Raw genomic sequence first — 27,740 nt, forward strand, 5'->3', positions numbered from 1 at the left:
TGCTGATTGCAAAAATAATCATTAGTCTATTTATTTTTTTGTTTTTTATCACAAAAAGTAAAGGTTAAAAGTATTGGTGAAATGAATGAAAACATTTTGAGTTCATTAAAAGTGAATGTAACATTCAGTTTTGTGTTACATTCTTTAAATAACTCAACTTATTTAACACAGTGAAATTCTGATAGATACTGCTCAGGCTCACCATTAAAACTACCAGCCCAATAGTGATAAGCTCCTCCCCTTGTGTCACTAAGACATCTTTGACTGGAAGAATTGAGTTTGTTCTGAAACCTCAGACCTCAGTCTGATAGAGATCTGGGGGCTCTTGCAAGGCTTATATATCTTGGGTTCTAGCTTGTCTTCTCAATATTTACTTTATAAGTAGCTGTGACTCAGGAAGTAGAGTTGGTGCACTTTAGTCATGAGGTTAGTTATCTAAACCTCAGCTCACCCAGTCTACATGTCAAATCATCTTTGAACAAAATACTGAACCCCAATTGGTGCAGATGCATCAATCAGCAGTAAGTCTTAGTGTTATATGCTTTTCCTTTATGTAGTACTCATCATGATCATCTATCATTTCTGATTTTTTACCTCCTATATTCCTATATGACCACACCAATGTAAGTTCCTGCTATATTACACAATATTATTTACAATTAAGGTGCAAGGAGAGCTCAGTAGGTAGAGTGATTGCCCCGTGATTGCCACATGCTTCACTGAGTGAATGGGTTAAATGCAGAGGACTACAAAATTTCCCAAGTGTGGGACTATATTCTTCTTGTCTTCTATCAGATTATCTTTCTCATGTATTCAGCATTTCAGCTTTGTTATCCTTCTTGCTGCCTGACCCTGTTTTGTCTCCAGGTGTCTTGTTGAACTCATTTCTTACAACAGGGAATATCAGCTATTTGGGGAACATCTCAGTAGTGTTATTGGTTGGAGGAAGTAAAATCTACATGAAGCACCCAGGGTTTTCCTAAGGAATTTTCCGCACAAAATGACACACCATGTAAGCTCTGGTACCATGACTCAAGGCTTCTTCTGTGTTTTTAATTTCTTGTCTAAAAACTTTCACATTTAAGCATGATGAGCCTACGCACAATGAACGCAGACTCTTTGAGAATAACCAAAAGTACTTTTCTAGTTACAGAATGGAAACATGCACGTTGGAGAAGGTTTACCACAAAGAAAATGGCCCCAGTATCAATGATAGCTTTGGCTCTGACCACCTTTAACCACTTCTTCACGACTCTCATTTCCTCTTTTCACCCTTAACTGTATAGAAAAAAAGGCCAACATAAAGAACAGAGGCTGATTGAAGGCTTTACAGAAGTACTAAACAAAAAACTAAACTTAAATAATCAAAATTATTGCAGCTCAAACTTGATAATTCGGATATTCTGCTAGCCTTCAATATATTTGAAGGAAAAAAGAAACTACATCCAGGCACATGTATTCTGTGTTTTATTTTTTATTTAACACACTCACTGTCGATGGATGCAGTTTCAGTATTTTGCTCCATCACAGTTTACCATGTTTACTGGCAGAGCTGGATGCAATGAGAGATTTTTCACCTGCATTCTTGGTCTGGTATTAACGATCACCCAGTGTCTGCTAATATAGTGATTTTCTTATTTAACTGAACTGAGCTCAAGAGGTCCAGGTTGGTTTTATGAATCTAAATGCATTTTATTTTTTAATGTTATTGTGTACTTGGAATTTTCTTTTATCATAATTTGATTTGAACACATCATACAAAAATAGGACAATTTTAATTTTTAAATGAATTACCCTATAATATTAGCCATATAAATGTATTTCCATTTCACTTTGTCTTTTTCTTATTTGGTGCGGCCAAAGAAAGCAGAACAACACAAAATCATCACATTCATGTATTCATTATGAAGATAAAAAGGTTTTACTCACCTGTAGAGAAAGACAGCCAGTGTGATGCAACAAAGAAGGAATCCAATTGCAGGTGGGAGGATGTGTAGAAAATACTTTGATGAAGTGGATTCTGTATCAAATCAGCAGTGAATTAATTTAAAATACTTGGTTGACCTTTACTAGAATTGACTGGATCTGCTTTTTGTCCTACCTACCTTCTGGGTTCTCAGACACAGTTAAACTCCATGTAATGCTGTTTACGCCACGTCTGTCTGTTATGCTACATGTATAAAGTCCTTCATCTTCAGGCTGAGCACTAAAAATAATTAGCTTTGTAGGTAACTCATGATTTATTTTCAGTCTATGAAATGAGAAATTTGAATAGGTGCGATTCAGCACAATGGAATATTGAAAAACAGATCTGTTGTTGGTCCAGGTGATCAGTGTTGCATCTGTCTTGGATATGTTGCAAGTCAGCGTCACTGAGTCTCCTCTGGACACCAGCACAGCTCTGTGGTCGTCTTTAGTGATCTCTATAGTTTAATGGAGACAATCATTCAATATAAAATTCTATCTGCACTTCATCTGGAAAAAAAGGAATCTCAAACACAAATGTGCTCATTACCTGCAAAGACATGCCACACCACTAACAGCTGAACGAAGAGCAGTGCTGCTTGATTTATCGTGAACATCATGATCATCAAAGAGAGAGAGAGAAACAGACCTGAACTTTACTGTCAGCTTTATTGGTATCTGAGGAGGAGCTGCAAAAAAGGAAGTGGTTACTTGCTGTAGAGTTGAGCTGTGAACTAATGTATGTGAATGTATCACCATTTGTAGAAGTAATAATTTACATTTAAGTTGTGTATGCAGTGATTCAGAATTGTCACAACTGAAGTGTATTTCCTCCAGAAACTGAACACAATTATATTGCAAATAATTTCCTCTTGTAATTTAGTCACTCATGTCATAAATGAAAATATAAGCTGCACCTGAGTAAAGGAGCAATTTTCAACTACTAAAAAACATCTGCATTGTTAATCAGACTTTACCCACCAGATAAAAACTGGGACCTGCAATGATTTTCTTGCATTGCTCAGTTTGTGACACAACTATGATTGTTCTGCTTTATGAATGTGAAGTAGAACAATTAACAACAGCAGGTCATTTTTATAGAAGACATTTAGATATGTAAAAATCAATAGTTCACTGTCACGTGACTCAATACAGAATTATTATTAACATTAATATGTTTTCTATTAACAGACATGTATAAATATTCATTAGCAGCTGGCTGATGACATTTCATCACAGGACTGTGTGATTTTGAACAAACTGTTCTTGTGTAGCAACCTCCTGACTTTCTGCTTTTGCTGTGTTGCATGTGTTCTGGTGAGATTGTGAATGTTTTGAGAGCTAAATAACTAAACTTTATCAGGACCTTTCAGGCTCTAACTGATAATGTCAGCGACAATGTCTAAGAGGATCTGCTTAGACATCTTAGATTGAATTCAGCCTGCCACCTCAGTGGTGTGTTTGTTATTTTTACACCAAGCAGTGCCACCCTGTGGTTGAGAGAGTTGCTGCCTATAACATGACAAACATCTTCTGATCTCTTCTCCTGACTGAGAGGGAAATTGATCCTGGACTGGATCCTGTTTCAGCGTCCTCATCATAATTCTTTTTGGAGAGTAAAAGCATGATCATCAGACAGAGAGAGAAACAGACCTGAACTTTACTGTCAGCTTTATGTGTATCTGAGGAGGAGCTGCAAAAAAAAAGAGGAAGTGGTTTGTTGCACTTAAACTCAACACAAATGTTTGTGTATGTGATTCACTTTTTTTGAGAAAATATGTTACATCGGAGTAATTTATACAATATTTCAGATTCACAACAAATTGTCACAGTTCAAACATGGAAAGTGAAGTGGGAATATAATTATATGACAAATAATTGTCTCCTATATTTTAGTCTCTCATGTGACTCACTTGTGTTGAGAGGCAACTTTGAACTGCAACACTACATCACCACCTCTGAAAATGACACCCAAATACTGCGGTGTGCTTTTACATTGTAAAGTTGGACTGATTGGTTTAATGAAGTAAAGACTGTGTAATGAATGAATTTCAGAAAGTTGAAGATCTCAAAGCAAAATGCAAGGACCCAAGATTTCCCAAAGTTAGATATCATATCAGTCACCTCTACCTTACTACTGACATTTATTCTTTTCAGTGTCTTCCTTGGCTCATTCATTCTTTTAAAAATACAAATAGTTTGGGGGTCCTCACTAAATAATACATCTTATTTTCTAATTGAAGAATTACTCAAGTTTGAATCTTTTATCAATAAAATGAAAGTTCAATTTACCCAATTTGTCTGCACTTAAACATACATTTTATTTATTAGAATTTTTATTTCATTGTAAAGTTGGAGGTGCTCAAGAGTTTCTTTTAAATCTTTCACAAAATATTAACTCAATATATTTCACATAAAATGCTTTTCAGATTGTTTAAACTCACTCATCACATTTTTGTGATGTTAAAAACCACTAATAATAAACATCTCGGTCTGTAAATCCCAGGTATTCATCTTAGACACACAAAGGTTAAAGGCCACCATTTATCCAGTTATCACTAACCAACTTCTCAATTTAAATATATATTGTGTCATAACAAATAACCTACTGTCACCATCTGCTGGCTATTGAAAAACATTACATGTTACACTGGTTCCACTATATGTTCAGTATTTATGCATTCAAACTTCGTTCACAAGAAATAATCTTACAGATCAAGTTTCAAAATGTGCCAGTATGTATGTTAATATGCTAATGTATATGTTGGTCAAACTTATTTTAAACTATGGACCGTTTTTCTTAAAAAGCACAACTTACCTGTAGCACTTCAGCATACATTTTATTTCATTATACTTGTATTTTTTCACACTGTACCTCAAACTTTTGTTAGGGTCCTTTTTTTACAGTACAGCTCACAGAGAAATAAAACTAGAATGTAAGTAAACATCTCGTTCTGTAAATCCCAGGTATTCATCTTAGACAAACAAAGGTTAAAGGCCACCTTTCAAATTACATTTATCCAGTTAGCGCTAACCCGCTTCTCAACTTAATAATATAAATATAATCAACTGTCACCATCTGCTGGCCATTTAAAAACATTACATGTTCCACTGGTTCCACTATATGTTCTGCATTTATGAATTCAAACTTCACTGATTAGAATAAATCTTACAGATCAAGTTTCAAAATAAGCCAGTATGTATGTTAATATGCTAATGTGTAATGTGTGCATGTGCAGTTAAGAGGGGCTCAAGTTCAGTCATATTATTAAAATATAAAGTAGCAAAAGGTGCTTAGATTTAGAGAGATTTGGTGAAAAGATGAACAACATTGTTACTCAGTGAGCAGAATTTTGTTAAAACGGAAAGTTTAAATGAAATGTCTTCCCAGTATCTATTAAATCTCCCACTGAGTAACAGTGTGTGTAGGTTGGACACAGTTTCAATGATCATCCTTTTCAAGAAGCAATCCAATTGTCGGTGGGAGTATGTATAGAAAATACTTTGATGAAATGGTTTCTGTATAAAATTAGAAGTGATGAAGGACTGTAGGCCACTTCTATTAGTAATTGTTACATGTATAAAAGCCTCCGTTAAAAAGAATTAACTTTGTGGGTAATTCTTGATTTATGTATAGTTAATGAAATAAAATAAATTTGAGGGTTCATGAAGTTTAAGCACATGATATTTCAAAATAATATAATATGTCAGTCTTAAACAGTCACTTTGAAATTGGGAGGTTGATTTAAGGTACAGTGTGTATCTGTAATCTCACCACTAGATGTCAGTAGATAGCAGATTGCAGTCAAATTAATTCTGTGTTCTTACTCCTCTCATTTCAAGTGCATTTAGAGGGGTAGTGTGAATGCTGTAGGAGAAATAACTCTGACCACTGTTCATCTTTAGGGATTCTAGCAGAAGGAAATATTGAAAATCCAAGAGATTATTGTTTTATTTTTTCACGTTCAACCATTCACGTTCACGCTGATGGGCAATTTAGAATCACCAATTAACCTAACATAACTAACTGGATGTCTTTGAACTGTGGGAGGAAGTCAAAGTACTCAGAGAGAACATGCAAACGCCACAAAGAAAAGCCGGGGCCAGTTGGTGGATTCAAACTACAAACTTGGATACAAACTTCCTGCTGTGAGGCAACAGTACTGTGAGGAGATATTTTCACAACAGACATAATCTGAATGAGTTTAGTTTTATGCTCAAATAAAAAAAATAAAAAAAGTTTTGTCACGGTTTGCGTGGCAAGCCGTGTGGTGTTTGTGGATAAAGGACCCAAGATGCACACACTGGCTGTGATGCGAGTGAGCTTTATTTCAGGAGGTAAAATTAACAAAAGCGAGGACAGAAGTAAAACCTAACCTAAACTGGGAAAATCTAATGAACAAACCTGAAACCATACAAACAAGGGATGAAGAGCAGAAACGGCACAAAGAATGTTGGGCAGAGATTACACCAAGAAACACAGACAGAGCGATGACGAGCAAAGGAACATGAGGGAAGGAGGAACAGGTGGCAACACAGCTGGAACTAATTGGGCAAGACAAGACAAGGATGTAAAACAGAATACACTAACATGAGACAAGACCTTCAAAGTAAAACAGGAAATCCACAGACTAAACTTACCAACACAAACTCAGGGACACGAAACAGAGCACAGAGAGAGCACACAGACAGGGATAACTAGGCATTAAACAAAGGAGGCATAGAAGAAAACCCTGAGAATGAAACCTACACACTAATAAAGATAACCATGAAGAAATCAAACATCAAACCAGAACAAGTTTTTACACAAAATTTTACACATACAGATAAAAAAGTAAAGTAAGTCTACATGAGGTTTCCAAGAAAGTGTTGCTCTTTTCCAGCTAAAGAGTTAAAGAAAACAGAAAACAATGTAACCTTTCACTTGAACGCTCCCTCCAGTCTGTACCTTGTTTGCTATTCATCTTTCATCTGGATTGTCTTCTTGTCAGCACTGTAGAAGGTAAGGGGGGGGAAAAGGTAAATTTCAAGCAATATGGAGTAGATAGGAGTTTACACACTTTGTGAGAAATAAAAATCTGAGTAATAATAAAGTTCCTCTAACCTTTCCTCCCAGCTGAACATGATACTGGACAAAACTCAAAGTCCTGATATCATGCAGGTGCTGGTTTGGGGTCTTGGTCCAGCATCTAATTAGAAAAAATAACACAGAACTTTATTTTTCTTTTATATGAATATATGTTACTGAATGACATAATAGTAAAATAGTTTTTTCTCTGCAATATTAAATTAGTAAATATTGAAATTTGATTAGTGATGATGCACTGGATTTACGGAGTATATTTCTGCTGGGGATTTTTTTTGTTATGTTTTTTATTTTTTTTAAATGTGGCCACCGGCGGACATCTGTAGCCAATCACATGATATGGTGCTACTATAAATAGTAGCCTTCATCTGAGCATCCCTCACTCACCTGTTGCCGTACGTTCATGCAAGCGACTTCTCAGTCTGAATTGACCACATTTTTGTTGATTGGTACTACTCATGTTTTTGTAGAGATCACCTGTGAATTATTTCCCCAAAAACTTTCCATTTATTGCTGATAAGTTTTTATTTGTGCCGTAGGTTCAATTATTTTACTTGGTAGTAAACAGGTGTGTTTATAGGTTGTAGCAACAGAAGCCTCCTATTGGCCTCTTTGTTTAGGTAACACCATTTGATCAGTAGGTCACTGACTTGTTGCAATCTTAGCATTACTTCTGTCATAATTCTCTTTTTACTGTTAATGCTAATTTTATAATCCATTACAGGAAGCATAGGCCTGATTGGACGGCTGACAGCTTTATAGCAGACCTGCTACTGCTTCTCCAGGGAATGTTTTCTGAAGTGCTGCTGCTTTGTATTTAGCAACCTTTTGGTTTGTCTTTTTGCTTTGCCTACTATCTTTTGTTCGGATTTTCATTCTGCACAATTCAGTAACCGCCTGGATAATCAGCTTGAGAGTCAGCTTTTTGTGTCATGCACAACCAACTTGGATTTCTGCTGTGACCCACAACGTATGACTTTTGCGCATTGATCTGGCTTTTGAAGTTTTAGAATAGTATTGGAGCCTTATATGGAAGCCTGTTAATGTGCATATGTCACACAGTGGAAATTTGTTTGTTTTATAGTCAAATTAGACAAATTGGTTAAAAGCTGCCACCTGTTTTGGTGCCTGTGTGCCCTGAGGTGGCCTATCATCTGTGGCCTCCCATCTTGTTAAAGGACCTGTTTAAAACAAAAAAAAGCACCAAAAAGGGAGAGAGGGCCAGACTGTAGGAGGAAGGAGCGCGTAGAAGCCAGGTGACAGAGAAGGACATGCTGTCTGATCGCTAGGGGAAATGGCTTGTGTGAAGACAGGCAGGCATCCCATTACCGGCAAAGAAACTACGGCCAGTGGGAAACTGATCGCCGCAAGTTTTCCACTTCGACTTGTTCTCATTTGGCATCCCATTCACCCACTGGTGGCGTTGTTGGATTTTCCTCACACTTGTAAAAGCTTTTGAGCAATTGCATTCTAGTCTGTGCGTGTGACATTATTGATTCCTTGCTCTTTTCCTCATAATTCCCACCACCTCATGCTGCTACATTTCTTTAACAAAAGTAAATGCAAGTTACACTTCGGGTCTTGTTTCTATGTGTGTGGTTTTGTAGCAGCTAATGTCTTAAACATAAAGCAGCGAATTCAGTTCAAGTGCTTGTTTTGTATTAATAGAGCTTGGTCCTGCTTTTTATTCTACCCGTCTTTGAGATTCTTATACACAGTTCAATTCCACATAATGCTGTATGTGACAATTCTGTTAGTTTTGCTACATGTATAAAGTCAGTCACATGCAGGCTAAGCACTAAAAACTGTTCTCTTGGGATTAGTTCTTGATCTATTTTTAATCTGTAAAGTGAAAAACTGTAATAATAAGGTGTAATAATTTTTGAATATTGAAAATCAGATCTCTATCAGTACTTATTAGAATTATTATTATGTAAATAATGCAACTTATTTAACGCAGTGAAATTCCGATAGATACCTCTCAATCTCACCATTAAAACTTCCAGCCCAATAGTCTTTAGCTCCTCCTCTTGTGTCACTAAAACATCCGTGACTGGAACAACTCAGACCTCAGTGTGATGGCGATCTGGAGGATATTGTGAGGTTTGCTGCTACATTAATATCTTAGGTTCTTTCTTGTCATCTCAATATTTTCTTTATAAGTAGCTGTGACTCAAAGTACAGTTGGTGCTCTTTTAATTACAGGGTTGATTATCTGAACCTCAGCTCACCCGGTCCACATGTCAAATCATCTTTGAGTAAAATGCTGATCCCCAAATGCTCTGGATGCATCAGTTGGCAGTGAGTGTGTGGTTTATTTTTTTAATTTTATTTTTTTTAGTATATAATGTCCACGGGAGACCCTACCAGGGCTGGACTTCTCTGCTTAGCCTGCTTCCCCTGCAAACCCAGATAAGCGGAAGAAGATGGATGGATGGTATATAATGTTTGAATGCAATTTTATGTGTAAGAACACATTTCTGATTGTGAGTTGTGCACTCACAAGCACAATGTGCTTGTGAAAACTCTCCAGAAACCATAAGTTATGTTTATGGTTTTATATTTTGTCTTGCATTATATCTGTTCTTCCTTTATTTTGGACTCATCATGATCATCTTTCATTTCTGATTTTAACTTTCTATATTCCTTTATGTCCACACTGTACCAACCCTTATTATTGTGATATAGCACCACTAGGGGGTGTTGTCCTACTATTGTAGCAGTTGGAGAGACTCCTTGAGTGTGTGTGAGTGCAGTGGCAGCCATTACATCCTGCTCGTGTATCTCTTCTAAGAGACCTTACCAGTAACGGGCTGGCACCGGTGACTACCTAACCCTGCCGTGGAGACCTGGCTTATATGGTCTGCTAATGACAAATAAAGGTCTCTTGTTCTATTTAACTGACTGGCCTGAGTAGTGTGACTAACCTCTACCCTTTCTCATGTATTCAGCATTCCAGTTTGTTATCCTTCCTCTCGCCTCACCCTGTTGTCTTGTTGAACTCACCAAACTGTCATGGTTTGAAAGTCTCAGCCGGTCGTCCTGCCTGTGTGCATGTTTTTCTTTGTGTTCTGTTTTCGGCTCCCCTCCTGGTCCTCTGCCTCCTCTGTGTTTGTGTGTGTGTGTTTCAGTGTGCCAGTTTTGGGGCATCATTAGGCCGGATGAGTTTCCTGCACTGAGGTCAGCCGCACCTGTCTCCCATTTAGTCTCACCAGCTGCCACTAATTACCTTTGTCAGTGGACACTACTTAACTGGGTGGGTGGGCTTTAGTCGACTCCGGATTGTTGAGTTATGGAGTTAGTGAAGCCCGGGCTGTGAGCGGAAATATTGTGGTCATGCTTTTCGTGAGTTTGCCACTGATCTTCCCACTTTGTCTTACCAGGTCACGGGAGTGGAGCGATTGGTAAATCAAGTGTTGGGGAAGTTTGTCTGTCACAGACCACGAGCATGGAGCGAAAGTCGGGAGCACGTTCACAAAAACCAAGTTATTGAAACTGTTGCACATTGTTCACTAATTCTCACTGTAAATAAACACACAAACCTTGATTAACAACAGTGGATACAGTCTATTTGGGGAGTGCACCTCAGTAGATTGTCCAAGTAAAATCTATACAAAAGCAATGATCCAAGTTTTGGGGGGGTTTTTTGTTTTTTTTTCCAAAAACGTGTATATTTAAGCATCATGAGCCTACGCACAGTGGACCCAGAAACCACAGGTACTTTTCTTGTCACGGAATGGAAACATGCCTGTCTGACTCTGACAACCTTTAAATACCTCATGACTCTCATTTCCTATTTTCACCTGCAATGGCATAGAAAAATAGGCCAACATAGAGCTAATTCAAGCCTGTAAAGTTAGAAGTTTGCAGTTCTTACATAAGTACTGAACAAAAAAACTGCATTTTTTATTCTTTACCAAAAAAGACTATTTCAGCTGAAACTCGATAATTCAGGTCTTCTCCAACCTTTGAATATACCTGAAAGAAAAAAAATTATCTTCATATGAAATGAAAAAAAGGTGAATAATTAAATTTTTCTGGGAAATATTTTTACATGTCAATCTACATCCAGACACATTTTATCCATGCTTTTTCTTTTTTTTCTAACTCTCTGTTGATGGATGCAGTTTCAGTATTTTGCTCCATCACAGTTTACCATGTGGACTGGCAGAGCTGAATGCAATGAAAGATTTTGCAGCTGCATTCTTGGTCTGGTACGAACATAAAACCTGTGTCTGCTAATATAGTGATTTTGTTATTTAACATAATTAAATTCAAGAGGTCCAGCCTGGTTTTATGAATCTCCATGAATGTTATTTGTTAACATTGTTGTGTACTTGGAATTTTCATTTTTTATAAAATGCTTTAAAACCATAATAGAAATGTGACAATTTTCATTTTTAAGTGTAATGTAAATTTATTTACATTTCCTTTAGTTTTTTTCTTAATTGGTGAAGCCTCCAGACGTTTCAAAACCTGGTAATAAAAATAAAACTAAACTGCATGGTCAACATAAAAGCAATCATTTGTCATTTTTGTAAATTGATTCTATAAATCCAGGCAGACACAATGAAAAATGGTGTTTGAGCTTTGTGGTTGAATTATTCTTACAAGCACTGACAATGAATTAAACAGTCTATACTTTGTTTCCTTTTCATCTTCTTTATCTGGACTTTCTTCTTGTCAGCACACTATAAGCCAAAGATTGGACTGAGTGTCTCAAAGTGCTTCCTGTCCTGTACACTGCAAATCTTTGAGGTTGTGGAGGGACCACCTATGGATCAAAAGTGTAAATAAACTTAATTTTTACTAGAAAAACATTAAATAGCAAGCATGAGGGTAGGTAAGAAAAGATATGAGTTGAAACATTTTGTGTGGAAAAAATAAAGTTCCTCTAACCTTTCCTTCCAGCTGAACATGATACTGGACAAAACTCAAGATCCTGATCTCATGCAAGCCATGTTTCAGGGTCCTGGTGCAGCATCTAATGAAAAATAACACAGAACGTTATTTTTGCTTCATTTTTATATATGAGTTTAGAAATGATTAAGAATTTGATCATAGTAAAAATAATCATTATTTTTCTATAGATATTTTGTTTTTGTTTTTTCACAAAGTAGAGGTAAAAATTTTGGTGAAATGAATGAAAACATATTTTGAGTTCATGAAAAATGAATATAACATTCAGTTTTGTGTTATATTCTTTAAATAACTCAACTTATTTAACACAGTGAAATTCTAATAGATACTGCTCAGGCTCACCATTAAAACTACCAGCCCAATAGTGTTAAGCTCCTCCCCTTGTGTCACTAAAACATCTTTGACTGGAACAATTGAGTTTGTTCTGAAACCTCAGACTTCTGTCTGATGGAGATCTGGGGGATCTTGTGAGGTTTGCTGCTACATTAGCATCTTAGGTTCTTTCTTGTATTCTCAACATTTTCTTTATAGGTAGCTGTGACTCAGGATATAAGGTTGGTGCTATTTAATCACAAGGTTGATTATCTGAACCTCCAGTCCAATCCAATCCAATTTTATTTATAAAGCACTTTAAAATACCCAGCACAGGACCAAAGTGCTGAACAGAAAATTTGTTTTAAAAAAAATAGAATAACAGAAAACAGCAAAAATCAATAAACAAAACACATAATACATAAAAAAAAAAACAGCCCTATATTAAAAAACAAGATAAAACATCATAGAATCAACTAAAAACAACTAAAAATAAAACCAACATCTCACACAGTGTCAAAGGCCAGGGTAAAGAGGTGGGTTTTCAGGAGTGATTTAAAAACATGTAGGGAAGAAGCCTGTCTAATCTCTAAAGGCAGATCGTTCCACAGTTGTGGAGCTCCTACAGCAAAAGCTCAATCTCCTCTAAGTTTACGCTCAGTCCTGGGTACATTCAGGAGCAGCTGATCAGCTGACCTGAGAGAGCGGGTGGGTGTATAAGGCTGTAGCAGCTCAGACAGATAAGATGGGGCTAGGCCATGGAGCAAATAAAAGAATTAAAAAATGAATCCTAAAAGAAATGGACAACCAGTGAAGTGAAGCTAAAATATGGGAAATGTGCTGAAACTTTCAAGTGCCAGTTAAAAGAGGAGCTGTGGCATTTTGGACACTCTGTAGATGAGTAATGTATGATGCACTGACCCCTATATAAAATGCATTACAGTAATCGGGCCGAGTGCTAAAAAAAGCGTAGATAACAGTCTCAAAGTGCTGCCGTGAAAGAATTGGCTTTATTTTTGCCAGCTGCCTGAGCTGAAAGAAGCTTGATATGTGCCTTTTTTCTTTAGAGGGACATAGATCTGACAGTCCTCAGCATAAAAATGGGATGCAATGCCATGTTTTCTAAGTATAGAACCAAGAGGGAGCAGATATTAAAAAAAGAGGAGGGGGACCTAGAACTGAGCCCTGTGAGACACCACACAAGAGAGGAGCGGAGGACCAAACATGGTCACAGAGACTGACACAAAAAGTTTGCCCTGCCAAGAAAGAACTGAAACACTCCTAAGGCCCACCCAGTGCTCCAAACGAGAGAGTAAAATGGCATGATCCACTGTATCAAACGTAACTGTCAAATCTAAAAGCACAAGAACAACACAGTCCCCAGAGTCATGTCAAATCGTCTTTGAGCAAAATACTGAACCCCAAAATGCATCAATCAGCAGTGGTTTTAGTGTTATATGCTTTTCCTTTATGTGGTACTCATCATGAGTACTACGTAAAGTTCTGATTTTTTACCTCCTGTATTCCTATATGACCACATCAATTTAAGTTCCTGCTATATTGCACAATATACCTGCCTCTGTCTCCTCCTCTCTGCATGTAAGCTGAGTTCTTCTCGTCTTCTTTCAGATTATCTTTCTCAAGTATTCAGCATTCCAGCTTTGTTATCCTTCTTGTTGTCTGGCCCTGTTTTGTCTCCGAGTGTCTTGTTGAACTTATTTCCTGTGTACCAAACCTTAATTTACAGCAGGGAATATCATCTGTTTGGGGAGTGCATCTCAGTAGTTTGTAGCAAAATCTACATGAAGCACGATGACCCTACGCACAGTGAACGCAGACTCTTTGAGAGTAACAAAGGTACTTTTGTAGTTGCAGAATGGAAACATGCACGCCGGAGAAGGTTTACCACAAGAAAAGAAAAAAAAACGGCCCCAGTATCAATGATAGCTTTGACTCTGACCACCTTTAACCACTTCTTCACGACTCTTATTTCCTCTTTTCACTCTCATCTGTATAGAAAAATAGGCCAACATAAAGAACAAAGGCTGGTTTAAGCCTTTACAGAAGTACTGAACAAAAAACTAAACCTGAAAAATAAAAACTATTTCAGCTCAAACATGATAATTTGGTGTTCTCCTACCTAAAACAATAAAGTATCTTCATATGAAATAAAAAGTTGGGTTGATTAATAAAAGAAACTACATCCAGGCACATGTATTCTGTGTTTTATTTTTTATTGAACACAGACACTGTCGATGGATGCAGTTTCAGTATTTTGCTCCATCACAGTTTACCATGTTTACTGGCAGAGCTGGATGCAATGAGAGATTTTTCACCTGCATTCTTCGTCTGGTATTAACGATCACCCTGTGTCAGTGATTTTCTTATTTAACTGAACTGAGCTCAAGAGGTCCAGCTTGGATTTATGAATCTAAATGCATTTTATTTGTTAATTTTACTGTGTACTTGGAATTTTCTTTTATCATAATTTGCTTTGAAACCATCATAGAAATATGACAATTTTAATTTTTAAATGAATTACCCAATAATATTAGCCATATAAATTTATTTCCATTTCCCTTTGTCTTTTTCTTATTTGGTTAGGCCAAAGAAAGAAGAAGAACACAAAATAATCACATTCATGCATTCATTAGGAAGATAAAAAGGTTTTACTCACCTGTAGAGGAAGACAGCCAGTGTGATGCAACAAAGAAGGAATCCAATTGCAGGTGGGAGTATGTATAGAAAATACTTTGATGAAGTGGGTTCTGGACAAAATCAGCAGTGAATTAATTTAAAATGCTTGGTTGACCTTTGCTAGAATTGACTGGATCTGCTTTTTGTCCTACCTACCTTCTGGGTTCTCAGACACAGTTAAACTCCATGTAATGCTGTTTACGCCACGTCTCTTTGTTATGCTACATGTATAAAGTCCTTCATCTTCAGGCTGACCACTAAAAATAATTAGCTTTGTAGGAAACTCATGATTTATTTTCAGTCTATGCAATGAGAAATTTGAATAGGTGCGATTCAGCTCAATGGAATATTGAAAAACAGATCTGTTGTTGGTCCAGGTGATCAGTGTTGCATTTGTCTTGGATATGTTGCAAGTCAGTGTCACTGAGTCTCCTCTGGACACCAGCACAGTTCTGTGGTCGTCTTTAGCGATCTCTATAGCTTAAAGGAGACAATCATTCAATATAAAATTCTATCTGCACTTCATCTGGGAAAAAAGTGAATCTCAAACACAAATGAGCTCTTTACCTGCAAAGACATGCCACACCACTAACAGCTGAACGAAGAGCAGTGCTGCTTGGTTTATCGTGAACATCATGATCATCAGACAGAGAGAAACAGACCTGAACTTTACTGTCAGCTTTATGTGTATCTGAGGAGGAGCTGCAAAAAAACAGAGGAAGTGGTTTGTTGCAGTTAAACTCAACACAAATGTTTGTGATTCACTTTTTTTGAGAAAATATGTTACATCGGAGTAATTTATACAATATTTCAGATTCACAACAAATTGTCACAGTTCAAACATAGAAAGTGAAGTGGGAATATAATTATATGACAAATAATTGTCTCCTATATTTTAGTCTCTCATGTGACTCACTTGTGTAGAGAGGCAACTTTGAACTGCAACACTACATCACCACCTCTGAAAATGACACCCAAATACTGTGGTGTGCTTTTACATTGTAAAGTTGGACTGATTGGTTTAATGAAGTAAAGACTCTGTATTTGGGAAATGAATTTCAGAAAGTTGAAAATCTCAAAGCAAAATGCAAGGACCCAAGATTTCCCAAAGTTAGATCTCATATCAGTCACCTCTACCTTACTACTGACATTTCTTCTTTTCAGTGTCTTCCTTGGCTCATTCATTCTTTTAAAAATACAAATAGTTTGGGGTGCTCACTAAATAATACATCTTATTTTCTAATTGAAGAATTTCTCAAGTTTGAATCTTTTATCAATAAAATGAAAGTTCAATTTACCCATTTTGTCTGCACTTAATCATACATTTTATTTATTAGAATTTTTATTTCATTGTAAAGTTGGAGGTGCTCAAGAGTTTATTTCTTTTAAATCTTTCACAAAATATTAACTCAATATACTTCACATAAAATGCTTCTCAGATTGTTTAAAATCAGTCATCAGATTTTTGTGATGTTAAAAACCACTAATAATAAACATCTCGGTCTGTAAATCCCAGATATTCATATTAGACACACAAAGGTTAAAGGCCACCTTTTAAATCACATTTATCCAGTTATCACTAACCAACTTATCAACTTAATAATATAAATATAATCAACTGTCACAATCTGCTGGCTATTTAAAAACATTACATGTTCCACTTGTTACATATATTCATATATATTCTACATTTATGCATTCAAACTTCGTTCATAAGAAAGAATCTTACAGATCAAGTTTGAAAATATGCCAGTATGTATGTTAATATGCTAATGTGCATGTTTGTCAAACTTATTTTAAACTATGGATCGCTTTTCTTAAAACCTGTACCTGTAGCATAACTGGAGCAGTTAAGTGAGGCTCAAGTTCAGTCATATTAAGAAAGTATAAAGTGCTCAGATTTAGAGAGATTTACTGAAAAAAAGAATAAAATTGGTACTCATTGAGCAGAAATTTGATCAAATAAAAAGTTGAAAGGCTGGATTAGTATCTATTAAATGTCACATTGATTAACAGTGTATCTCGGTTGGACACAATTTCAAGAATTATCCTTTTCAATAAGCAATCCAATTGTCGGTGGGAGTATGTATAGAAAATACTTTGATGAAATGGTTTCTGTATAAAATTAGAAGCGATGAATGACTGTAGGCAACTTGTAATGTCGCATGCATGTCTTCAGTAAAAAGAATTAACTTTGTGGGTAATTCTTGATTTATGTTTAGTTAATGAAATAAAATAAATTTAAGGGTTCATGAAGTTTAATCACATAATATTTCAACATACAAATAATATAATATTTCAGTCTTAAACAGTCACTTTAATATTGGGAGGTTGATTTAAGGTACAGTGTGTAGCTGTAATCTCACCACTAGATGTCAGTAGATAGCAGATTGCAGTCAAATTAATTCTGTGTTCTTACTCCTCTCATTTCAGATACATTTAGAGGGGTAGTGTTAATGCTGTAGGACAAATAACTATAACTGCTGTTTATGTGCAGTGATTCTAGCAGAAGGAAATACTGAAAATCCAAGAGATTATTGTTTTATTTTTTTATTGGATATGCTGCAAGTCAACATCACCAAGTGTCTTCTTGACAACAACACAGCTCTGTACTCGTCTGTACCACTCTCTGACGTAAAGAAAAAAAAACAAAAAACCAATACAAAAATACAAAATGTAAAAACAGAATAGCTAAACTCCAAAAATGGACATTAACATAGAAAACTTTTGTTCATTTGCTAATTATTACTAAATATTTAAAGAAATTTTACTAAACAAAAATGCACTACATCCACATTAATGAACAATAAAAAATTATTATTATTATACTCAAAATTATGGCACGCATATTAAAAAGTATTTCTGTTGGGCGAAGAGCAAAAGTCTGCACTTTACACTTAATTATTTCTGCAGTGAAACTTCTTTAAAAATGCTTAAAAGCAACAAAGAAAACCAAATTAATGAATACAAAATACAACACTATTCCCTAAAATACTGCACAGAGAGTGACCTGCCTTGGTGAAGGTCTGAATTACCTGAGTGTTTTTTGTTGGAAAATGGTTCAGAGAGCTTGAAATCATGTATAAATAAATATACCTATAAAGACAAAAGGCTAAAATAAAATTTGGCGCTGACTCTGAGATAGAGAATAAAGTAAACAAATTTGAGAGTATCAAAGATGATGACGATCTTCTGACCTCTTGTCTTGACTGAGGGAGAAACTGATCCTGATTCAGTGTCCTTATCATAATTTTTCTGCAGAGTAAAGCAATAATGACACTGACACTCACTAGTCTCCTTCATTCTGCTTAGTGTACAATCTCAGGATATGGTGAAACCCTCCATGCATGGTATGGATGGACTTGTAGCTGTGCTTGATGTCTGCATTGTTGCCTTCTACTAGTGCAGTTCGCTCAGTTCTGACTGCTTTCCCTCTCTTTGTTACCACCTCACTACACTTCTTCAGTCCGCATGACATCACAGTGTCATTGCTGTATATCCTAGTGGTATGGATCAGTGAGTCTATGTCTCGTTCACTCTTGGCATACAGCTTGATGTCATCCATGTAGAGGTGGTGGCTGATGATTGCTTGATTGTGTAGTTGGTATCCCTAGCCGGTCTTGTTAATGATCTGGCTAAGGGGGTTCAGGTTTATGCGGAACAGCAGTGGGGACAGTGCAGGGGGGGGGGGTTCAGGTCATTTGTCTGAGCTGAAGCTGAGGGTATTATAGCCCGGGTGTCCTCCCTCAGATGGCGTTCCCTTGCAGTTTCTGCTCTGACACTGTTCATGTCTGTCAGGAACTGGAAGGTTTTTCAGTTGAGAAGTGATCATAGATTGAATTCAGTCTCTCCATATACTGACTCCTCTGCCTGTTGTTTTTACAATCAGTGCTGCCACCCTGTGGCTGAGGGAGAGATGTCTATAAAGACAAAGGAAAAATAAAAATCAGTGTAGAGTGTACAAAGGCAGAGACATGTGACAGTGTTAAAGATGGCAACAGTCTTCTGACCTCTTCTCCTGACTGAGGAGGAATCTGATCCCGGACTGCATCCTGATTTAGTTTCATCATCATGATTTTTCTGGAAAAAAAACCCAGAAGTGACCAATAATAAAATCTTAGAAGTCGCCAGGTGTTTCAGTAAGACAGGATGAGTAAACACTGCCTCATAATGACTAGAATAAACACAAAACATATTCTTTTTTCTATTTCCTTCCTGTGAAAATTTTCTGATAGTGGATTATTTATAGTGAAAATTATAAATATCTGTTGCTGTTTTTTTATATTTACCAAATTAGAGGTATGAATTATGGGTGATATGTATGAAACACACTTTTAATTGCACAATACCTAATCTGACAGTTCATAGCAAAGAAAAATATGAAAATTGTCTTTGAAAGTGAATATAAACAGTTGCGTATACAGTTATTGTGTTTTTGAGTCCCATTACTGACACATCCCAGTTCTTTAAGTATTGTTATTACTGTGGTTATTGCAATAATAGGGTTGAATTTTGGAATATCCTGTTATAACAGGATATAATATTCCCAATACAAATGAAAACAGCTAAAGTAATAACGCTGTATAAAAATGGAGATAGACACCAATTCCCAAATTACAGGCCTGTTTCTCTAATTTTACAATTTTCAAAAATACTGGAAAAAGTTTTCACTAATAGACTTGACAAATTCATTGATAAACATCAAATAATAATGGACTATCAGTATGGTTTCAGACCAAATAGATCAACATCCACGGCATTGAAATGGCCTGTATTTATATAGCGCCTCTCTGGTCCCTAAGGACCCCAAAGCGCTTTACACATCCAGTCATTCACCCATTCACACACACAACACACTGGCATTAATGGAACTAATTGAAAATGCCACTAATAATACAGATCAAAGACAGTTGGAGTTTTCATTGACCTAAAAAAAAAAGCTTATTATTTGAGAGACAGGCAACAATTTGTGAAGGTTGGTGAATATCAATCAGAGTGCCTGGACAGTGTTTGTGGCGCTCCACAGGTGTCAGTATTGGGACCAAAACTGTTTATCCTGTACATCAATGATATATGTAAAACATCTGATATATTACAGTTTATTTTATTTGCAGATGATACAAATATTTTTTGTACTGGAGAGAATTTTGGAAATTGTCACACAAGAAATGATTAAACTGAAAATATGGTTTGATAGAAATAAGTTATTGCTAAACTTGAATAAAACTACATTTATGTTATTTGGAAATTGTAAAAGAGATGCTGGAGCAAATTGTTGATAAATAATGTTGAAGTGGAGCAAGTTTCTCATACAAAATTTCTGGGTGTGATAATAGATAAAAAAATAGATAACCATTATGTAAAACTCCGAAAAAAGCAATTGGGATGATTACTGAAGCAGGATTTAGAGACTACACTAACATCATGTTCTTAAAACTGAACATCCTGAGGCTTATGGATCTTATAAAATAAAAATCAACAAAGATTATGTACAAAGCCAGATATAATATGTTACCAGGAAATGCACAAAGGATGTTTTTTTGACAGAGAAGAGGACTATGATTTGAGGGGAAAATTTAATTTGAAGACTCTTAGAGCACAGACAAGAGTTAAAACCTTTTGTATTACCATTTGTGGAGTAAAACTGTGGAACAGTTTTCCTGTGGGGCTACAGCAATGTTCAAGCATTAGTCAGTGCATAAAGATGTTTTGAATATGAAGCTGATAAAGTTGATATGGTTATACATGTCCTTCAGTCTGTCTTTATTGTGTGGGATAAGTGATGAGGGGAAGTTGGGGTAACACCAAATATGTTGATTCAATAGAGTGTTGAGTGTGGCGTAGGGATTAATAAGTATGTACATACTTCTTCCTACTCCATTTCGGACTTACAGTGGTATGCAAAAGTTTGGGCACCCTTGATAATTTTCATGATTTTCCTTCATAAATCATTGGCTGTTTGGATCAGCAATTTCATTTAAATACGTCATATAGCAGATGAACACAATGATATTTTTCGAAGTGAAATCAATTTTATAGGATTTACAGAAATTTTGCAATAGTTACTTAGGCAGGTGCATAAATTTGGCCACCCCAACAGAAAAATTACATCTATATTTAGAATAGAATAGAATAGAATAGAATAGAATAGAATAGAATAGAATAGAATAGAATAGAATAGAATAGAAATAACAGCTTTTTATTGTCACTGTTACAAGAACAATGAAATGACCTCCTCAACGGCAGTTTGGCATCTCTCCATGTGTGTGAAGTACACAATAGCGTAAACACTTCCTATAGTATTAAGTATTACGTAAGTAGATTTTTCACATTTCTTTACAAAACATCTCCAGTTCACTCAGGTTTGATGGCTTCTGAGCCTGAGTCTGTCTGGGACTGAGATGGCCTTTTTGTACAGAAATAACAGCCTCTAAACACTTCCTAAGTCCGAAGTCTTTATATTAAGGCCAATCAGTCAAACAATATTGTTTGCTCTGGGTCTAAACAGAGCGAGTGTGTGTGACATCTTCTTTATCAGCGCATGCGCCCGATAGCTTTTGGTTTCGTTCACTAGAAGACCACGTTTGATGTCGCATTTTATTTTTACGTATTTTCTGCAGATTCTGTGAACAAGCAGACAAAAAAAAAATGGGTTATTTGATCAAAAAACTTAAAAAGCGAATTGAGTATTAAGACCTGCAGTGTGAACGTAGCCTTAGTAGATTTTCAACTTTGTCACTGATTCTTAAACATTGTTCTCAAGAATCTGCTGATACTGGCTGGAATGCAACCCTCAACTTTAACAAGATTCCCAGTACCTGCACTTGCTACACAGCCCCACAGCATGATGGAACCGCCAACACATTTTACTGTGGGTAGCAAGTGTTTCTCTTGGAATGCTGTGTTCTGTTTCCACCATGCATACTGCCTCTTGTTATGTCCAAATAACTCAATTTTAGTTTCATCAGTCCACAGCACCTTATTCCAAAATGAAGCTGGCTTGTCCAAATGTGCTTTAGCATACCTCAAGTGACTCTGTTTGTGGCATGTGTGCAGAACAGGCTTCCTCTGCATTACTCTCCTATACAGCATCTCCTTCTGCAAAGTGCGCTGAATAGTTGAACAATGCACAGTGACACCATCTGCAGCAAGATGATGTAGGTCTTTGGAGCTGGTCTGTGGGTTGACTATGACTGTTCTCACGATCCTTCACTTCTACTTATCTAAGATTTTCCTTGACCTGTCACTTCCAGCCTTAACTAGAACTGTGCCTGTGGTCTTCCATTTCCTCAATATGTTCCTCACAGTGGAAACTGACAGCTGAAATCTCTGAGATGGCTTTTTGTATACTTCCCCTAAACCATGATGTTGAACAATCTTTGTTTGAGTTGTTTTGAGGCTCCCATGTAGCCACTCTTCAGAGAAGATGCAAAGAGGAGAAAAACTTGCAATTGGCCACCTTAAATACCCTTTCTCATGACTGGATTCACCTGTGTATGTAGGTCAAGGGCCAATGAGCTTACCAAACAAATTTTATGTTCCAATAATTAGTGCTAAAGGTATTCAAATCAATAAAACATCAAGGGTGGCCAAATTTATGCACCAGCCTAATTTAGTTTAAGTAACTATTGTACACTTTCTTTAAATCCTGTAAAATTCATTTCACTTCTTAAATGTCATTGTGTTTGTCTATGTATATATATACTGTATATGTAGGTTTGTTGTACATGTCTTAAATAAAGATATAATAATAATAATAAATAACTCACAGCGACTCTGTTTGTGTTACATTACCATGACAGTTACCAGGCCTGTGAAGTCACACAGGTTTAGTCAAAGTAAGGATACATGTACAGGATTTGTATAGCCTGGAACATATCAGCATCTTAGGTCCTTTGTTTGTGACAAAACTGCAGCACCAAACAATATCCAAAATGTTCTTAGTTTTTCAATTTTCCATCAATTATATGACTTTTTTCCCCATTTTTAAAACATTGTGCGTATGCTTTATTTGAAAAAATAAGATAATGCCTGTGCTTTTAAATGTTAATTAGTGAAGGACTAAATATTAAAGCTCAAAACTTTAATACTAAACAAAATGTCTATTAGCACAGACGGTAAAATAAATGCTGTTTTAGATTTTTAAGTGCATTGTTTGTAACGCTGACTTTTGTGTTGCAGTATTTGAACAGTGTAATTTATTTAACACAATGAAAGTGCGATAGGCATTACTCACACACAATATTAAAACAACCTGCTCAGTATTGTTTAGATCCCGTTTGTCCACCAAAACATTCATAAACAGAACGATTCAGCTTGTTCTGCCACCTCAGTCCTCAGTCTGATACAGATCTGAGAAAGTTTTAAGGATGAATATCTGAGTTCTCAAGATGTTCTTCAGAGCAGCCTGTGAATCAGGAGAGTGGGCGTCTAAGATTCACACGTTCATTGTTTGATCTAGAGTTCCCTCAGTTCACATGTGAAGTTGTCTTTGAGCAAAATACTGAACTCCAAATGACTGTGCATGCATCAATAATCACGAATTATATTAGATTTTTAAGCATAGTATACACGAGTGTGGATGCAGTTTGTTGTATAGGTATGCAGTAAAATTGAGGTCACTGCCACTGAAGTATGAAACCATTGAGCATTTTTTGTGTGTTTATTTTCTGTTCCTGTTTTATTTTGTACTCCTCATTGGCTCTCATTTTTGATCTTTCACTTCCTGTATCCCTGTATTACCCCACCCATGTGAAAATCTCCATGAATGGAAGCACTCAAAGTTTGTATTCCCCAAACAGAGACAGCATACACATGAGACCCCATATAACCTCTGGGATCAAGATCTAACCCTAACCCACTATGTAAAGTAATATCGGAGTCACGTCTTTCATATGTCATTTTTGGACGTCAAATTTTGATACACTGAAGGGGTTGTTTTGTAATGTCTGATGTTGATGTCCGTAGGACCGCCATGTACAGGCTATTTATAGTCCAAATGTGGTCGTTGTGGACAGATGTTATTTTTATGCTGCTTCTGTAGTCCCATGTTTCCAGAGGCTGGAGGGCATGTTTCCTACAGGCTAGGAAGTTATTGGAAAATGATCTAGAAAAGTATCACACCTTCTGAAATGGGATTGATGAGTTATGTGTGAAGGAATGCAGAGCGATTAGCGGACATCTCCAAGATGACGCAGGCTCTTGAGCTAAAACAAAAGTGCACGTCTATAAAACATCCAGTGTTTAGTGGGATGACTTCTTTGTTATTTTAATGGGGGGGTTTTTTACAAAATGAACCTGTACAGAATGAGTTCAGCTTGCATTCTTTTGTAGTTGTAGGATGTAAATGTACATGTTGGCGAAGGGTTGCCTCAGAGAATGAATGACAGCTTTGACTCTAACCACTTTTAGCCAGTTCTTTACTACTGTCATTGTCACTTTTTGTCCTGTTGTATAGAGCAATAGCTCCCCGCAAGAAAGCACAGCGGGCTGATTCACAACTTTATATTCAGAGCATGTTTGCGGTGCTTAAAGAAGTAGTGAAGAAAAACCTGAGCTCTTTTCAAAGATAGATAATAATGCATCATCTTATTAAATAAAAAGTTGCATTTAGCAATGAAAAAGATCTGAGCTCTGTGCAATGAGGCACTGAGCCTGTGACCACTAATGTAATGATTTGCTTTAAAAACATCATAGAAATATGACAACATTAATCATCATGTCTATGAACGCAATGGTATAAGCCACATTATCACATTTCCATTTCCCTCTTTACTTATTTAAAACACACTTTAAACTCTTTCAATGTAGGCGGATATAATAGAAAATAGTGCTTTATAATCCAATCAGTCTTACAAGTACTGAGAACAATTCTACAGACAAACAAAAAAAAATCATAACATTCATGCATTCATTAGGAAAATAAAAAGGTTTTACTCACCTGTAGAGGAAGACAGCCAGTGTGATGCAACACAGAAGCAATCCAATTGCAGGTGGGAGTATGTGTAGAAAATACTTTGATGAAGTGGATTCTGGACAAAATTAGCAGTGAATTAATTTAAAATGATTGGTTGACCTTTGCTAGAATTGACTGGATCTGCTTTCTGTCCTACCTACCTTCTGGGTTCTCAGACACAGTTAAATTCCATGTAATGCTGTTTACACCACGTCTGTCTGTTATGTTACATGTATAAAGTCCTTCATCTTCAGGCTGAGCACTAAAAATAATTAGCTCATGATTTATTTTCAGTCTATGCAATGAGAAATTTGAATAGGTGCGATTCAGTGCAATGGAATATTTAAAAACAGATCTGTTGTTGGTCCAGGTGATCAGTGTTGCATTTGTCTTGGATATGTTGCAAGTCAGTGTCACTGAGTCTCCTCTGGACACCACCACAGCTCTGTGGTCATCTTTAGCGATCTCTATAGTTTAATGGAGACAATCATTCAATATAAAATTCTATCTGCACTTCATCTGGAAAAAAGTGAATCTCAAACACAAATGTGCTCTTTACCTGCAAAGACATGCCACACCACTAACAGCTGAACGAAGAGCAGTGCTGCTTGGTTTATCGTGAACATCATGATCATCAGACAGAGAGAAACAGACCTGAACTTTACTGTCAGCTTTATTGGTATCTGAGGAGGAGCCACAAAAAAGGAAGTGGTTACTTGCTGTAGAGTTGAGCTCTGAACTAATGTATGTGAATGTATCACCATTTGTTGAAGCAATAATTTACATTTAAGTTGTGTATGCAGTGAGTCAGAATTGTCACAACTGAAGTGTATTTCTTCCAGAAACTGAACACAATTATATTGCAAATAATTTCCCCTTGTAATTTAGTCACTCATGTCATAAATGGAAATATAAGCTGCACCTGAGTAAAGGAGCAATTTTCAACTACTAAAAAACATCTGCATTGTTAATCAGACTTTACCCACCAGATAAAAACTGGGACCTGCAATGATTTTCTTGCATTGCTCAGTTTGTGACACAACTATGATTGTTCTGCTTTATGAATGTGAAGTAGAACAATTAACAACAGCAGGTCATTTTTATAGAAGACATTTAGATATGTCATAATCAATAGTTCACTGTCACGTGACTCAATAGAGAATTATTATTAACATTAATATGTTTTCTATTAACAGACATGTATAAACATTCATTAGCAGCTGGCTGATGACATTTCATCACAGGACTGTGTGAATTTGAACAAACTGTTCTTGTGTAGCAACTTCCTGACTTTCTGCTTTTGCTGTGTTGCACGTGTTCTGGTGAGATTGTGAATGTTTTGAGAGCTAAATAACTAAACTTTATCAGGACCTTTCAGGCTCTAACTGATAATGTCAGCGACAATGTCTAAGAGGATCTGCTTAGACATCATAGATTGAATTCAGCCTGCCCATATACTCAGTGGTGTGTTTGTTATTTTTACACCAAGCAGTGCCACCCTGTGGTTGAGAGAGTTGCTGCCTATAACATGACAAACATCTTCTGACCTCTTCTCCTGACTGAGAGGGAAACTGATCCTGGACTGGATCCTGTTTCAGCGTCCTCATCATAATTCTTTTTGGAGAGTAAAAGCAGCGACCAATAATAATATCTTACCACTCTCCAGGTGTTTCAGATACCTGAATATATGAGACAAGATTAGTAACACTGCCTTATAGTGACATAGTTATAGTTATAATAGAAACACAAGAGATTCTTTTTTCTGTCCTTCACTGTGAGGATTTGCTGATAATGATGATTTGTATGGTGCACGGGTTCTGGTGAGAATGTGAATGTTTTGAGAGCACAATAGCTAAACCTTAGCAACAGCTTTCAGGTGTTAAATGTAGAGTGTAAAACAACAGTTACAAGAGTCAAACCCACCTCCACCTCCACCTGCTGTGTATAATGCTCTCATTAAGCTTTGTTTGATGACTGAATTAAAAACTGTTTCATTAGAAACCCTGGTGATGTCACTGACATAAGTCCCTTTACACAATCACAGAAGCACACATATTGTCCCACTATTGACACTCTGGTTACCACCTCAAACCTTTTTGTTTTTATGGTTTTTGCATGTTGTTTGTTTTGTTTTGGTAATGCATTTTTAAAAAAAACAAATTTAATAAACTTAGTATGTGAAATTAAGAATGCTGTGTCCCACAGGTCAGAGGTGAATGGTCACATTGCTATGAGCTGATGGGGAGGAAACCGTAACTCAAATAACCATTGATTACAGCTGAGTTATGCAGAAGAGCATCTCTGAGCACATGATATGTCAAACTTTGAAGCAAATGGGCTAAAGATCATACCAGGTGTCACCCCTGTCAGCTAAGAACAGGAAACTGAGGTTACAGTTGGTACTGGCTCACCACAGCTGGGCATCCAAAGATTGGTGAAATGTTTCCTGATGAGTCTCTATTGCTGTTATATCCAAATGGTTGAGACAGAATTTGATGAAAACATGGATCCATACTGCCTGTATCAGCAGTTCAGGCTGCTGGTGGTGTAATGGTGTGAGGGTCTTTGTAAAAACTGAGTGAAATGTCCACAGCCAAGATGAGTATTTTTTAAATAACCATGTCCACCACTTTATGACCACAGTGTACCCAATTTCTGATGCCTGCTTCCAGCAGGGTAACGCACCAAATCCTAATCTCAAATCGTGTCAAACTGTTTTTTTAAACATGAGAATGTGTTCACAGTACCAAACGCCCTCCACAGTTAGCATGTCTGTTGACCAGAGCACTTTTAGGATGTGGTGGG

At 36.5% G+C, this 27,740-nt stretch overlaps 2 protein-coding genes and 1 long non-coding RNA gene across 4 annotated transcripts in view; all 3 read right to left on the reverse strand.

The window, feature by feature from the left end:
* The window catches only part of LOC120433420, a 5,125-nt gene extending 2,516 nt beyond the window's left edge, over positions 1-2,609 (reverse strand). Inside the window, exons 1-3 of the long non-coding RNA XR_005608548.1 lie at positions 2,516-2,609; positions 2,106-2,423; positions 1,930-2,020 (exon numbers count right to left, since the gene is read on the reverse strand). This is a non-coding gene — a long non-coding RNA (uncharacterized LOC120433420). The remainder of the gene's footprint in view (positions 1-1,929; positions 2,021-2,105; positions 2,424-2,515) is intronic.
* Positions 2,610-11,295: 8,686 nt separating this feature from the next.
* Positions 11,296-15,647, reverse strand: LOC116316149. Of its 2 annotated transcripts, none has more exons than XM_039599570.1 (5): positions 15,548-15,647; positions 15,137-15,460; positions 14,961-15,051; positions 11,951-12,035; positions 11,296-11,825 (listed from the first exon to the last, which is right to left on the reverse strand). In XM_039599570.1, exons 1-5 carry the CDS (start codon positions 15,621-15,623, stop codon positions 11,715-11,717), a joined length of 687 nt encoding a protein of 228 aa, XP_039455504.1. In that variant the 5' UTR covers positions 15,624-15,647; the 3' UTR covers positions 11,296-11,714. The 2 variants fall into 2 exon arrangements, with proteins under 2 accessions (XP_039455504.1, XP_031590515.2); XM_031734655.2 differs by having other exon boundaries at positions 11,302-11,825; positions 15,137-15,454; positions 15,548-15,642.
* A 1,878-nt stretch (positions 15,648-17,525) lies between these two features.
* Positions 17,526-25,594, reverse strand: LOC116316117. The gene is made up of 5 exons (XM_031734616.2): positions 25,495-25,594; positions 25,097-25,402; positions 24,921-25,011; positions 18,991-19,060; positions 17,526-18,900 (listed from the first exon to the last, which is right to left on the reverse strand). The coding sequence occupies exons 1-5, from the start codon at positions 25,568-25,570 to the stop codon at positions 18,775-18,777; spliced, it is 669 nt and encodes a 222-aa protein (XP_031590476.2). The 5' UTR covers positions 25,571-25,594; the 3' UTR covers positions 17,526-18,774.
* Positions 25,595-27,740: the final 2,146 nt, after the last annotated feature.

This window comes from Oreochromis aureus, linkage group 16 (assembly GCF_013358895.1).
Source record: "Oreochromis aureus strain Israel breed Guangdong linkage group 16, ZZ_aureus, whole genome shotgun sequence".
NCBI lineage: Eukaryota > Metazoa > Chordata > Actinopteri > Cichliformes > Cichlidae > Oreochromis > Oreochromis aureus.